General features: G+C 57.8%; 2 protein-coding genes across 9 annotated transcripts in view; one reads left to right on the top strand and one right to left on the bottom strand.

Moving 5' to 3' along the window:
- The first annotated feature begins 5,624 nt into the window (after positions 1-5,624).
- On the top strand, positions 5,625-11,211 carry ASB6 (ankyrin repeat and SOCS box containing 6). Of its 3 annotated transcripts, XM_080402646.1 has the most exons (7): positions 5,625-5,761; positions 6,460-6,693; positions 7,109-7,290; positions 7,687-7,793; positions 8,211-8,319; positions 8,842-8,928; positions 9,132-11,211. In XM_080402646.1, the coding sequence occupies exons 2-7, from the start codon at positions 6,581-6,583 to the stop codon at positions 9,806-9,808; spliced, it is 1,275 nt and encodes a 424-aa protein (XP_080258772.1). In that variant the 5' UTR covers positions 5,625-5,761; positions 6,460-6,580; the 3' UTR covers positions 9,809-11,211. The 3 variants fall into 3 exon arrangements, with proteins under 3 accessions (XP_080258772.1, XP_080258771.1, XP_080258770.1); XM_080402645.1 differs by lacking the exon at positions 5,625-5,761 and having other exon boundaries at positions 5,771-6,693; positions 6,852-7,290; XM_080402644.1 differs by lacking the exon at positions 5,625-5,761 and having other exon boundaries at positions 5,771-7,290.
- An 862-nt stretch (positions 11,212-12,073) lies between these two features.
- NTMT1 (N-terminal Xaa-Pro-Lys N-methyltransferase 1) overlaps positions 12,074-12,766 on the bottom strand; it is a 137,475-nt gene continuing 136,782 nt past the window's right edge. For all 6 annotated transcript variants that reach the window (XM_080402684.1, XM_080402687.1, XM_080402683.1 and 3 more), the window contains exon 5: positions 12,074-12,576. In XM_080402684.1, coding sequence (XP_080258810.1) covers positions 12,320-12,576 — 257 coding nt within the window. In that variant the 3' untranslated portion in view covers positions 12,074-12,319. The remainder of the gene's footprint in view (positions 12,577-12,766) is intronic.

The following is a 12,766-nucleotide window of genomic DNA, read 5'->3' as shown; positions in this document are numbered from 1 at the left end:
AGGAAAAAGGAGTTTTCCCTCTTTAAAAATTATATATATATTTATATATATACACATATACGCGTGGAGGTGGTGGTGGGAGGGAGGGAGGGAGGCAGACCCGGAGGCTGGGGCTGGTTGCTGGTGTCCGGCGAGGGCTGGCCGCAGGGCGATGAGCAGAAATCGAAGAGGTTAGCGGTTAGTATTTCTTCCCCTCGATTCCAACGTGCTCTCCTGCCCGCCGCTGCAGGCACATATGGACAGGGCTGTGTGCACGCAGGATTCGACGTGAAATCTCGGAGATGGGCTGCTGCAGCCCAGCTCTGAGCTCATAAACATCCCCGCTCCAGCACCGCCGAGGGAGGCAAACCCCTGGCTGAGTTATTTTAACATTTGTCAAAAGCTTTTCTTGTGCTCTCTTCCCCTTCAAGTCAGAGGCGTGCAGATTTTTAATCCAACCAGCGCTGCCAAATCTGATCTTCCTGATAGGGAAGCAGCTTCCCAGAGCTCTCCGGCTTGGAAGGGGTGTAGCTGAAGGCAGATTTTGGCTCTCTCTGACTCTGCGGGGGGCTCCTCCAGTGTGCAAACAAGACGGCCCAACCTCCCTGCCCCCATCCTTTTTTCTTGGGTCCATTTATTGGCCCTATCGGCCCAATTTATTAGCCCTAGGAACATTCTAGGAGTCAGCTCCGGTGTTTGGTTCTTCCCACCTTGGCTGTGTAAATTACAGGCTGGTGTCACATCACTTTCTGCTCCTGCTTCCCTTGGGATGGCTCCCCAAGGATGGGTGTTTAACCTCTGCCCAGCACCTAGCTGGATGGGTCCCCAGCAGCACGCGGTACCTGGGAAATGCTGTGCACTGTGGTTACACACTCAATGTGCGTATTAGGATATATATTGCATATATTGCCATCAGCCCTCCTGGCTGCTCCATGCTCTTGGGGGAGAGATGCCTGCATTACTCCTGGGACCACCAGGCCCTGGGTGACCCAGCACAGCCTCATGCCACCCCTCCTCAGCCAGGTACCCACCTGATCCTGCTTTTTTCTGCCACGGCTGCAGGGACAAACCCTTCTCAGGATGGGGGAGGCACCATGTGCAGGAAAACTACTTGAGGACCATCCTGGGGGATGCAGACATCCCCTTGGTGGACAGTGACCCACCAGCAAGGCGCACCAGCTGCTAGGGGCTGGCGGGGGGGCCAGGGCAGTGAGGACCCGTGTCCTTGCCTCAGCATTTCCCCCCTGGCCCTGGAGGCTGGGAACATCTTGCTGTGATTAGGGGTGTGTGTGTGTGTGTGTTAGGGGGGGGTGCTGTGGGGCAGCTGGTCTTGGTCCATGAAGCGGGTGAGGGCAGAAGGGGGGACACAGCAGCCCCAGCCCCATTTATAACCCTCTTCCTCCTCCTTGTTTGGGACCAGACCTTATTCTTGAACTGTCTGGCTTTTCCAGGGGAGATGGCTTTCCCTCAGTTCATGGTATTAAATAATTAAATGGAGAGAATAATTGTCAGTGAAACCCCCTTGGGTTCGCACTTCCTCGGGCCCTGTGATTGCTCATTTTTTTTGGGTGAAATATGACCTTTTGTATGATCAAAGGGGATCAGAGTTCCAAAGGAAAGTAAAAAAAAAAAAAAAAAAATAGCAAGCATTTTCTTTTTTCCCAATCCTAGCGGTCTGGTAAAGTTTCTTTAGACATGCAAAGATTTACACACCTTTCTGCAGGGTGCCTTAAATTACCCTCCGACTCTTTACACATTTCCATGGGCAGAGCAAGAACAGTAAGTCATTGAGAAATTAACTGGCCTTTCAGTAATATCTCCTGTCGGCCTTTCAGAAGGAGAATGTCTAATGGCTTTTTTGAAGTAGAGGTCAGGGTTTGCTTTTTTTAAATAAAACAATCTGTATTAATGCAATTTCCTTTTTAGCTGTAGGATTTGCCTTTTTTTTTCAGCACCATTTTTTTTAAACTCTGCCAGCCACACAAGTCATCTGATGTGAGACCCAGTTGTTTGAAACCCACCCTCCTGGTGTTTCCTAACTCTCTTGTGCAAGCTCTTCTCTTTTTTTGGTAAATAAAAAGTGTTTTAAGTGATTAAAACTGGACCTTGGAGCTGGCAAGGTGACTCTCGGCCATGCTTAGGGCAAAGCATGGGTGGTTTGGAGACGAAGCCAAGCAGGTTTGCTTTGCCTGACACCGAGCACCTGGGTTTTGCAGAGCAGGGTGTCTGCTCAGAGTCCGGCTTTGCTGAGCCAGAGTTGTTGGACTGATGAACCAGAGTTGCACCAAATTGACAGGGCCATGCCAGGCTGCTCGGGGTGAGGATCCATCTGGCCGCAGCCTGCCAGGTTTGCAGTTTGCAGCCTTTGAGATGAATATTTCTGTTTGCCAGCCCTTCATCTTCCTCTCTTAAAAAAAAAAAAAAAAAAAAAAAGACAGACATTTTTTGTTAATCTCACTTTGTGTCCTCCTAGGGGTTTCCTGATATTTCTCTCATGCTGCGATAACATCTCGCACTTCCACAGCACTGGCGATGGCATGGATCTGGACGTGCCATGCCAGCCCCAGCCCTCCTCCTCACCCCCAAACGGCGGTGGTGGCTAGGGTGGGACAGTACGGCATCTTCGGAGCACTGTGTGGGCTGGTGCTGCTTGCTCCCTTCAGTACCTGGGTGCTTGTTCTCCTTAATATTCCCAGAATCTTGCCCTATGGATATTACACAGAGAAACCGGGCTGGCTTGCCCTTCCATGGGTGGAAGAGTTTTCTTACTGTGGAGATGCACCTCTGCTCCACTGTAAGGATGATGTTCAGAGCAAGGAGATAGTAAGGACTAGAGTATGCGAGATGGTGGGGGCCTGATGGTGCCTGGCCAGGACTCAGCAACTGGCTGTCAGGGTCAGTCCCTTCCCTGGCGCTGGGGAAGCAGGTCTGCCTGCCCCATCTTCTTAAATCGCCATCCCCATCTGCCCCTGGCACCGAGGCCAGGGCAGTGCTCACCGCAGGGGTGACAGCTGGGGACGATTGCTGGAGGAGTCTCCCCGTGCCTGGCCCTGCTGCTCCCAGCAGGGATGGTATTTCTCTATCCTCTGAGAAATTCTTCTTTCTCCCTCCATCCCTGCCAGACCCTGAAAGCACAGCATGCCCTGATCTAGCTCCTCTCCTCCTTCTCTCCCCTCCAGCTCTCACAACTCCCCTCATTCCCTCCTAGCTCCTTGTCTCTGCGGTCGGTGACATTATAAAACACCCCAGACAGGCCCTTGGTGAAGGTTTTTCTCCCAGCTTTCTTATTCCCTGTTTCTGCCTCTTTTGCTCTTTCTTTCTCCTTCTTTCTTTCCCTGCCAGGAATCTCAGTCCCAGATGAACCAATACTCCGTGGCTCTGCTATTTCCCTTTTATTTCCCCCCCTCCTTCAACAGCGAGATGGGAAAAGAGTGAACTAAAAAAAAAAAAAAAAAGAAAGAAAGAAAGAAAGAAAAAAATCAAAGCTCCACATATTGGATCCAGATGTGCTTACAGCCCTTTCCAGCAATTTAATTAAATTCCCCCAGACAGCCAGGAGGATTTCTTAATGATCAAATTTCCCTGGCTTTCCTCCTAAAATGCCCCTCTTTCTTTGGCTGGCTGTTGCTCTGTCTCCCTGATGGATAGCCAACTTGCATTCTTCCTAGTCCGCCCCGCCAAGGCAATTGGGAGGAAGGGGGCAGATCCCGACGCTGTTATTTTAGCTGGGCACTTGAACGCCCCAGTCGACCGCACCAGCGACATCCTTATTTGCAAAATGTTTTTTTTCACCCAAGAAATGTAGGGATGGGGAATCACCTTGCCAGAGGCCGTGGCTCATGGCACAATCATGGGAGGACCACAGCAGGGATGCTCCAGGAAAGGGCCCCTGTGTGCCTGGCCCCCCACCGGCCTCACTGTGCTGATGGCCAGGGAAGGGTTTCAGCCCTTGGGTCTCCAGGCTCGACACCTCCCATGGCCAGTTTTGAGGCAAGTTTGGCCCCACACTGTACACCCAGAGCCTCCTTTCCAGCCAGGGAGGATACCAGGGTGGGGGCAAAGCCTCTGTGGGGCTCACGGGGCCATGGCTGGGCTGGCAGGGCCCTTTGGAGCAGCTCGGCGTCCCATCTCATCCCTGGAGCCAACATGTCTGGGGTCAGAGGTGGCAATGGGGTGACCCACACCTGCCAGCCCTCCTTTCCAGGCCAACGGTGGGGAATGCAGGGGGGGATTTCACTGCAGAATGGTGTCTGGTGGAGGGCTAGACCCAGCATGGTCCCCACCGGTGTCACACAGCTGGAAACACTGGCCGTGCCTGGTGCTGCCATCCCAACTGTGAAGGGTCCAGGGTTTTGTGGGACCACGGAGGGCTTGGGCTTTGCCTGGACCACAGAGAGTCCAGGCTCTGGTTTTAGCTATCCACCAGTGGCAGCGAGGAGGCACTTGGGACTGGATCGAGGGTCTTAGCTGTCCTACCCACCCAACGCAGGGTCCCCACAGCCAGGCTGTGCTGCTTTGAAGCCCGCCCATATGGGCATAAAGCATTCTCCATACGGAGGGAGAAATCCTCGTTCCCCATTACTCTTTCTGCTGCTTTTCTGTGCTGGTCCTGGCCCAGCGCACCTGGATGGATGGGGTTATTTCCACCGCCCACGCAGGATGGCAGAGGGATGATGCCCTCCCCAACCCCACCCATGGGGGCTGCAGGGCTGCACGGTGGGTCCACACCGGCTGCCCAGCAAGATGCCACTGCACAGCATCAAAGCCCCGTGGCACCGGGGCCAGTCACCACTCTGCAAAGGGTTTGGGACCCCTTGACCTGCTGCAGAGGTGGGCTGGGGGCCAGGAGGCTGCGGGCGCTAGGGTCCCCCACCATGGCACCCCCCTTTGTGCGAGGAAGGAAGGGCGGGACACGGGGGGGGGGAGCGTGACAGCATGTCAGAAAAATGCCAAACCGGCGTGGCCCCCTCACCCCCACTGCCCCGGGCCACGGCCGCCTGCTGAGACCTGGAAGCGCTCCACCGGCATAAAATAAACACGTAAATAGGAAACCCGAGGCGGCTCCGGTTGCCGCCGACCCCCCGGAGCGCCCCGCGCCTGCGGACTCCACCGCAGCCACGGTAACGGCAGCGATGGCAGCGGTACCGACAGACGCTGTGCGAACGCTCCCCCCCAGCAACTCCGGCGGCGGGGCAGGGAACGGGCGTGCTGCGGGCGGCTCCCGCGCCCCGCGCCCGCCCCGGCGGATGCGAGCAGCGCCGGCGGCAGGTGCTGCCGGGGGCCCGGCTGGCGCGCGGGCTGCGGGACCGCGGCACCGCCACCCCGGCCGCGCGCCGGACGGCGGTGGCGGGGGGGGACCCGGGGGCACGGCGGGCACGGCGGGGGCGCAGCTACGCGCGTGCCTGTGCGCGCACGGCCCTGGCACCAGCCCGTGCGCTGCTGCGCGTGCCGCTGCGGCCGCAGGTGCGCCCCGTGCAGGCGCGAGGCCGGCTGGGGCGTTGGGCGCGCACGTGCGCGGGCGCCGCCGTGGGTGCGCAGACTCCCCGCGCAGACCTGGGCGGAGCGTGCGCGGCCGGTGTGCCCGCGCCCTCGCGGCCCCGGGGGGGTGTGTCCCGCCTCCGCCGCCCCGCCCGCCTGCCGCGCGCGCCCGCGCGCGCTCCCGGCGCGCCGCTCCCGGCCGCATGCTGCCCCCTGGCGGCCGCGCCGCAGCCCCGCCCCGGCGAGGCCCCGCCCCTCTCGGTACAACGGGCGGCTTCCGCTTCCGGCAGCGGGGCTGGGGCAGGTGAGGGGCGGCGGTGGTGCTGGGGCGGTCTCGCCGGCTCGGGTGCTCCGCAGCCCGGGGTCCCTGCGGGCTGCTCTCGGCGTCGCCCCGGGGACTGGCCGCGTGGGGCGCGGGGGCGCCCGGGGCCGCTGGCGTCATCCCGGTGGGGTCCCGGGGCCCCTGGCCTCGGTCCTCCGGGGTGCTGGGGGGTTGTGGGCCTCTGCGCTTGCTCCCGTGGGGCGCGGTACTTAGGGGCCTCGCGGGTTCCCCCCGGGGTTGCTACCCTGTGTGCTGCGGGGCTGGTGGTCCCCGGGCTGGCTGCTGTGGCTCGCAGGGGGCTGCGGGGCCTGCTCCAGCCCAGTGCCCCCTCAAGAAGCAGGCAGGGCTTTGCCGGTTGCAGGGATCCCGCAGCGCTCGGGGCCTCGCTCTGCTCTGGCCACCCCCCCAGCACCTCCAGCGTGCAGGGCCTTGTGGCAGAGCCGCTGCAGGCGGGGTCCGCCCTTGGGCCTGGGTCCTGGCTGCCCGTGGGCCCCTCCTGTGCCCAGATAACGGCAGTTTGCAGCTCTGCCTGCGGGAGATAATTTGAATGCACCTCTGTGGTGTGTGGGAGGAGATCCCTGCACTGGTCTTCCTTATCCTTTAGAAACACACAGGGAGGGAGGAAGGCCGTGTTTTTTTCTAAATGTTAAACTGCTGGAAAGGGTTGTTTGTTTTAAAAGGAGGAAAAAGTCCTTTGGAAGCCAGGCAGCACCAGGGTCTGCCTGCCAGAGACCTGTGTCGGTGAAGACGCTACTGCCATGCTGGAAGCCCTTGGATGGTCTGTGCATGTAGCAGAACACGATGCCTTTCCTGCACGGCTTCCGCAGGATCATCTTTGAGTATCAGCCCCTGGTAGATGAGATCTTGGGGCTGCTGGCGATACAGAATGCGGAAGGGCAGAGCACCCTTGAGAGGTAACTAGGTGTGGGGCTAAACACCCAATTGGTGTTTTAGGGGGTGATAGCTGGAGCTCAGTGCTACGGCCAGGGTCAGACAAGGCACTGGCTGGGAACAAATGCCATTCCCAGTGAGCAGCTCATCCCACGGACCCTTCTCTTGCTGCTGTTCTCAGGGAATATGATGGGGAGCAGAGCAAGGACTACATGTGCTCCCCGGGAACAGCTCTTTGCCTCCACCATGGCAGTAAGACCTAAACTGGGGTTTAGCTGTGACCCTGATGGTGCTGCATAACCCCACAGCCAACGGGGTAGAGGGGTTACAAGAGGAGAGACCAGGATTTTTCTTCTTCCCTGGTGCTACTTTGACCCTTGCACACCCTGAGACGTGTGCTGTTCAAGTGAGTAACTGGTTGGTTTTGTGTGTCTTGAGTCCTGCCTGTCTGGGCAGTGACAGGAGCCAGCTCTCAGCTGTGAGACGAGTCTTGGAGAGGGAGACACACTCCCCGTTTTATCAGGAAGGTGTGAGCTATGCCCTGCTGAAGGTCACCGAGCTGGGTCTTGTCCCTGCTGCAGAAATCCTCTTGGAGTTCGGAGCTGACCTCAGCTTTGAAGGTAAGGCTGGTGGGAAGGGGGCTGGGCCTGGTAGGGGGGAACTGGCTGGTGAGAAGCTGCCCTGGGAGGCAGCGATGGCTAGGGCAGAAAGAGGGGGTGCTGCCAGGTCAGACCCCACCGCTCCTTGCTGAGGTAGCATGGATATGCCTTGTGGTAGCTCTTGTTCGGGCGCAGCCACAAGGATGGCCGGGGGCTCGGGGGCTGGTTTGCAGCTTTGAGGGCTTTTGCCAGAGATGGAACCATTGCAGAAGCAAGACTTGGGGTGTGTGTGACAGCCCTGTTTTCATGGGTATCACTGTGTTCTCAGGGCCCTCCTCAGCTGCCCCCTTCCACTTTTGGCAGGTGTCAGGGCCGTTCTGGGGAAGCCCTTAGTTCTCTCTGTGTTCTTGTCCTCAGATCCAGTCACCTACTACACCCCTCTGCACATTGCAGTGCTCCGCAACCAGTCGGATATGGTGGAGCTCCTGGTGAACCATGGGGCCGACATCAACCGGAGAGATCGGGTAAGAGCTTAGCTGCCTGGGCGCAGCCAAGCTGAGCCCCCCTGAGGTTTAGCTGCAAGAGACTGGCGAGTGGGGACAGCCCTCCCTTCTCCCCACGTCCCAGGCCTCACTGAGTGCCACTTCCCCTTGGCAACCTCCTGAGCCCCTTGTCTGTAGTGCTCTGGTGCTGTGGCAGAAGTTCAAGATGCCTTTGGCTGAGCAAACCTGCCTCTGCCATGGAGCAATGGGTGGGAGGAGGCTGGAGTAGACAGACCTCTGCCTGTGGATACACTGGGGAAGGTTCACTTTGATTTTTGGGGATGGGTTCAAATATGCTGTTATGTTGGCTGTGATGAAGCCCCAGCAGTGACCCTCCGGAGGCACTCGCAAATAGTCTTCAATACTTACTAGCATTGTTTTTGCTCTCACTCTGTGCAGATCCATGAGAGCAGTCCCCTTGATCTGGCCAGTGAGGAGCCTGAGCGGTTGCCATGCCTCCAGCGGCTGCTTCAGCTGGGGGCCGACATCAATGCAGCTGACAAAAATGGTCAGTGTGCCCTGTCCAGCTCCCCCAGCCTGAGTGCTCCCAGCGGTCAGCCCACGGGTGGGCTGGAGCTGGGCACAGCGTCCAGGTTCTTCTGTCTTGCTGCTGCAAGTGCTCTCTGGTTACAGACTGGTTTGGAAGTTGAGTGCAGGCTGCAGAACCTCCCTGGTGTCTGTTTTCTCCTTGTATGCTGGCTGTGTCAGGTGCAGAAGGGGGCTGAAATCGGTTCTGTGCAGGCTGTGGGAGATGGGTGGTGGCCGTGCCTCCTTAGCATTGTGGTGCCCATGCACTCTAAAACTCACTCTACCATGACACACGTGCCCTCTGGGACCACCACCAGCCCTGCATGTGTGGCCTGTGACCCTGTCCCCACAGGGTCATCACATGGACAGCAGAAGCCTGCTGAAGGAGAAGGGTTGTCTATCCCTGTGTTTGGCCATCTAGTTGGTGGGGTGGATTGTTTTCCTTCCTGCTTTTTGGGGTGTTGCCCTGTTTTCATCTGACTGACAGATTGCTCTGTTGCAGGAAAGACAGCGCTGTTGCATGCCCTGGCCAGCAGTGATGGTGTCCAGATCCACAACACTGAGAGTATCCGTCTCCTGTTGGAAGGAGGTGAGAGCAGCCTTCTTCCCTCTGCACACACAGCCTCTCCAGGCCTGGCACTGGCTGATTCTTTGTGCAGTACCAGGCGCTGCCCTCCCAACTCCTTTATGTCCACCTGAGCAAGAGTAAAGCCCAGCAGTGCCAGAGTTAGTGCTGCCCTGGCTGGCCCCACTGTCTGCAATGCCAGTTAAGTTCTCTGTCCCTTCCTCCAGGTGCGGACGTCAGGGCCACCACCAAAGATGGTGACACTGTCTTCACCTACATTATCTTCCTGCTGGGAGAGATGGTGTGCAGCAACACTGAGGAGGCACAGGTGATCAGTCGCTTCTGCTTTCATGTCACACAGCTGCTTCTGGCCCACGGAGCCAACCCCAGCGAGTGCCCAGCCCCCGAATCCCTCACCCACCTCTGCTTCAAAAGCTTCAAAAGACACTTCCCACTGCTGCGTTTCTTGCTGGAGTCAGGTGCTGCCTACAACTGCTCCCTCCATGGTCCCTCATGTTGGTCGGGCTTCCACATTGTCTTTGAGTGCCTCTGCTCACACCTCAGTGTCTCTGAAGATGATGGTTTCTCTACAGACCTCATCCAGAAGGGTCAGACTCTGCTGGAGCTCATGATGGCTAGTTCACAAGCTGTCCAGCTGCCCAGCAACTTTGAGGTCAACACCAGCAGCTGTAGGTACCACGGGGAGAAGATCAGGACTCTCTTCTGCTCTCTGAAGCACCTGGAGCGCTCCCCACAGGCATTGAAACATCTCTGTAGGGTGTTTATCCGGCAGCGCCTTAAACCGTGGCCAGTAGATGTCAAAATCAAGGCTCTACCTCTTCCAGACAGGCTGAAGTGGTACCTCCTCATTGACCACACTGCTGCAGGGCATGAGGACCTCTGACCTTGACTAATGCCTCTCTGTCTCCCCGCCTCCATGGCCATGGTATGCCTACAGCCACCAGATCTCCTCTCTGGGCCAGTTTTCTCTGCAGCGAGAGGTGTTGCTGTCTGTGCACCAGCTTGGCTGGTGCTGCACATGGTGTCCCCCTCTGCTGCGTTTTTGGGGCAGGGTGTGTGTGTGCGTTTTTGGGCACAATGCCACATGCGTGTCTGCAGGGGCCTTGTTGCGCTGGGGCACGTTGTGAGCACGTGGGCAGAGCTCTGTGTCTCCCTGGGGGTGAAGAGAGCCCCATGGCACCGGGCAGCTGGATACTGTGGGCAGAAGAGGACTGGTTTGTGTGGATTTTAAGAAAAAGCCTGGTGGGCAGGATCAGTGGGCTGGTTGGGGGGTGTGACTAGACAGGCAGCCTGTCCCCTCTGGACTCTGCTGGGTCCCAGGCAGGTGAAGCAGTGCCTTAGGCAACTGGCAAAGTTGTGAGTGCCTCCGGGTGCTGGGAGGAGAGGTGTTCCCTGCTAGAGGAGTGCTGGCATCCGTGTCCTGGGTTTCTGCCTCTGTCCCTGGTGGTGGGAGCAGGTCCGGCATCTCCATGTGGAAGTGGATGCCTTCCTCGCTCATGTGGGCTTCTGAAACCAGGGGTGGGGGCGAGGGGAAGCAGGACTGGCAGTGGTGGATGGCTGCTCCGCACCCTCCAAGTTTCTGCATCCCGTCCTCCCGGCACAGAGGACCATCCACCAAGGACACCTCAGAGGTGCTGGGCTCCAAAACAGATAGACAGTGGATGTTCCTTGGCTTTGTAGTGTTTCCTCTGCAAGGAGGAATGACGGGTGGCTGACTGCCCAGTGTCTTGTGCCTCCCTCCCTGTTCCTTGGCGGACTGCTCCCGCAACCCTACTCTCCAGTGCCTCCTTTCCAGGAACAAGACATCGCAGTAGGACTTGGGGTTTTCTTTCCAACCTGCTACTGGAACCTGCGAACTCTGGGGCTGTGTGTGGAGGTCCCATGTCCCAGCCTTGTCACAGCCATCGGGCTCCTTCTAGGCATCTGCTTCCTTGTGATGTGCCAGAGACTGGCTGCGGAGCGGAGTCCCCCACGTTTTCATTGTTTTGTTTTTTGTTTGTCATGGGGGACAGATGCAGAAGAGGATGAAAAAAGGAAAAATCTATTCTGAGTAGGTAGTTTATAGCAGGTGGATCTGAGATCTCCTTGCAGCTTGGCTGCAGAAGAGTTGTCTCCCCCCCATTGCCCTTCTGCCAGCATCTGAGTTTTACCCTCTCCTGCCGTGTGGAACTGGAGCTGTGCATCTTGATGAACTAATGTTTAAAAAAAACTAGTAATAATGTGATCAAATACTCCCCTGGTGCCTGGAATGGGAAATGAGCAATTAAACGAGGCTTTTTATTGTAATGACAAGGGGCTTGTTTCTTCAGCAGGAGGGATGGGGTGGAAGAGAGGGCTCTGCAGAGAACGGGGGGAATTGCATGTGAGCCCAGCTGGAGGCACAGGCTGCAACTGGGGTCTGCGTGTGGGCTCACCCACCTGGTGAGCTGTTTTGCCAGTGCTGGCCGAGTTGTGCTGGATCAGGCTGGCACAAGCCAGGGGCCAGACTTGGGAAAATGATGTGGATAAGACCAAGAGGGAGACAGGAGTGTTCAAAGCCAGGTGATGGTGCAGGGTATTAGGGAGCAGCTGTAGCGTCACAGCCTTTGAGCCGGAGGTGCTGGGCATCACTGCGAGCCTGCAGTAATGAGCTTTGGGGGCTCAGAGGCAGCTCGGAGGAGGTTCCTCATTAAAGCCCAGAGCACCCCAGCTCCCTCCCAGGGTTGCAGGGCTTTGTCTGGGTTACCCCTGTCCCTGGAGGAGGATGTGGGGGACCCAGGAGTACATCCACCTCCCTTTTTGCTGTATGTGGGACACCTGCTTGTGGGTTTAAAGAAGAGACCCACAGAAAGCCCCAGAACCTGGTGTTGCCTCCTCAACCCACCACAGGGAAATGGCAGATTTCTCCCATGTGCCTGACCTAGCCTGTCGCTGTGAGCAGCAGCAAGTTCAGCAGCAGGAAAGGGTCAAACACCTAAGCAAGGCCTGGAGCCTGGACTGTCTCAAAAGTGCTCCCAGTCCTGTCTGCTAGCAGGAGCCCTGTGCAACTGCGGTCAGCAACCTGTTGGTGCCCACTGAGCAGGCCTCCTGCAGGGGAGACCCTCTTACTCCCGTACAGAGCCCCCAAGGGTGACATCAAACCAATACACTGCAGCCACCAAAGCCCACATGCAGAATTGCAACAGCAGGAAAATGTATTTGGCAAACACCTCTTTTCACAAACAGCAGTAACTTGGAAGACAAAGCCCCGTCCTCGCCACCTAGCCACCAGCCCCCGAGAGAGGGTTGCGACACCCCTGCTACTGTCCGCAACCCTGCAGTGAAGGCACGGTCCTCACCCCTCCCGGCCCTGGTAGGAACCACCATGTTGGCCTGTGCTCTGAGCTGGCCCTGGAGAGACCTCCTCCCACTGCCCTCATCTCATGGCGAAGGTGTACACGTGGTAGATCTCATCGGGGAAGTTCTCCTGGCGCTCCTCAGCCAGGAGGTGCAGCCCAGCTCGGTGGATGATTTTGCGGACCACATCCAGGTCCCGGCAGACGCTGCTGTCCACATCGTCCATGATCACGCCCTCCTGAGCCATGTTGTCCTTGATGACCACGATGCCATTGGGCCGCAGGCCAGCACGGCACCGCTTCAGGAAGTCAGAGAGGTGGTTGTCGGTGAGATGTCCTAGAGGGGCAGAGCTGGGGTTAGAGGGCACGGAGTGACCAGGGCAGGAGGAGGGGAGGAGACTGGGGTTGGAAGCCCCCCTGATCCGGGCAGCCAGATACTTGAGCCATTTGCAGGTGAAAGCTTTAGCTTGGGGGTGTCCAACTTGTGTCCCACTATCCAACTCCATCCAACCCACACCTCTGACCTG

This window comes from Falco punctatus (genome assembly GCF_963210335.1).
Source record: "Falco punctatus genome assembly, chromosome: 9".
Lineage (NCBI taxonomy): Eukaryota > Metazoa > Chordata > Aves > Falconiformes > Falconidae > Falco > Falco punctatus.
Note: the sequence above shows the minus strand (reverse complement) of the source record. Positions and strands in the feature narration are given on the sequence as shown.

What these genes read in the sequence shown, in the direction of transcription:
- ASB6 (XM_080402645.1), top strand. Translation starts at nt 6,957, where the DNA reads ATGGTGCTGCATAACCCCACAGCCAACGGGGTAGAGGGGTTACAAGAG. An exon ending in AGCTGACCTCAGCTTTGAAG is followed by an intron (nt 7,291 to 7,686) that starts GTAAGGCTGGTG and finishes TCTTGTCCTCAG; the next exon opens with ATCCAGTCACCTACTACACC. An exon ending in CCGTCTCCTGTTGGAAGGAG is followed by an intron (nt 8,929 to 9,131) that starts GTGAGAGCAGCC and finishes CCCTTCCTCCAG; the next exon opens with GTGCGGACGTCAGGGCCACC.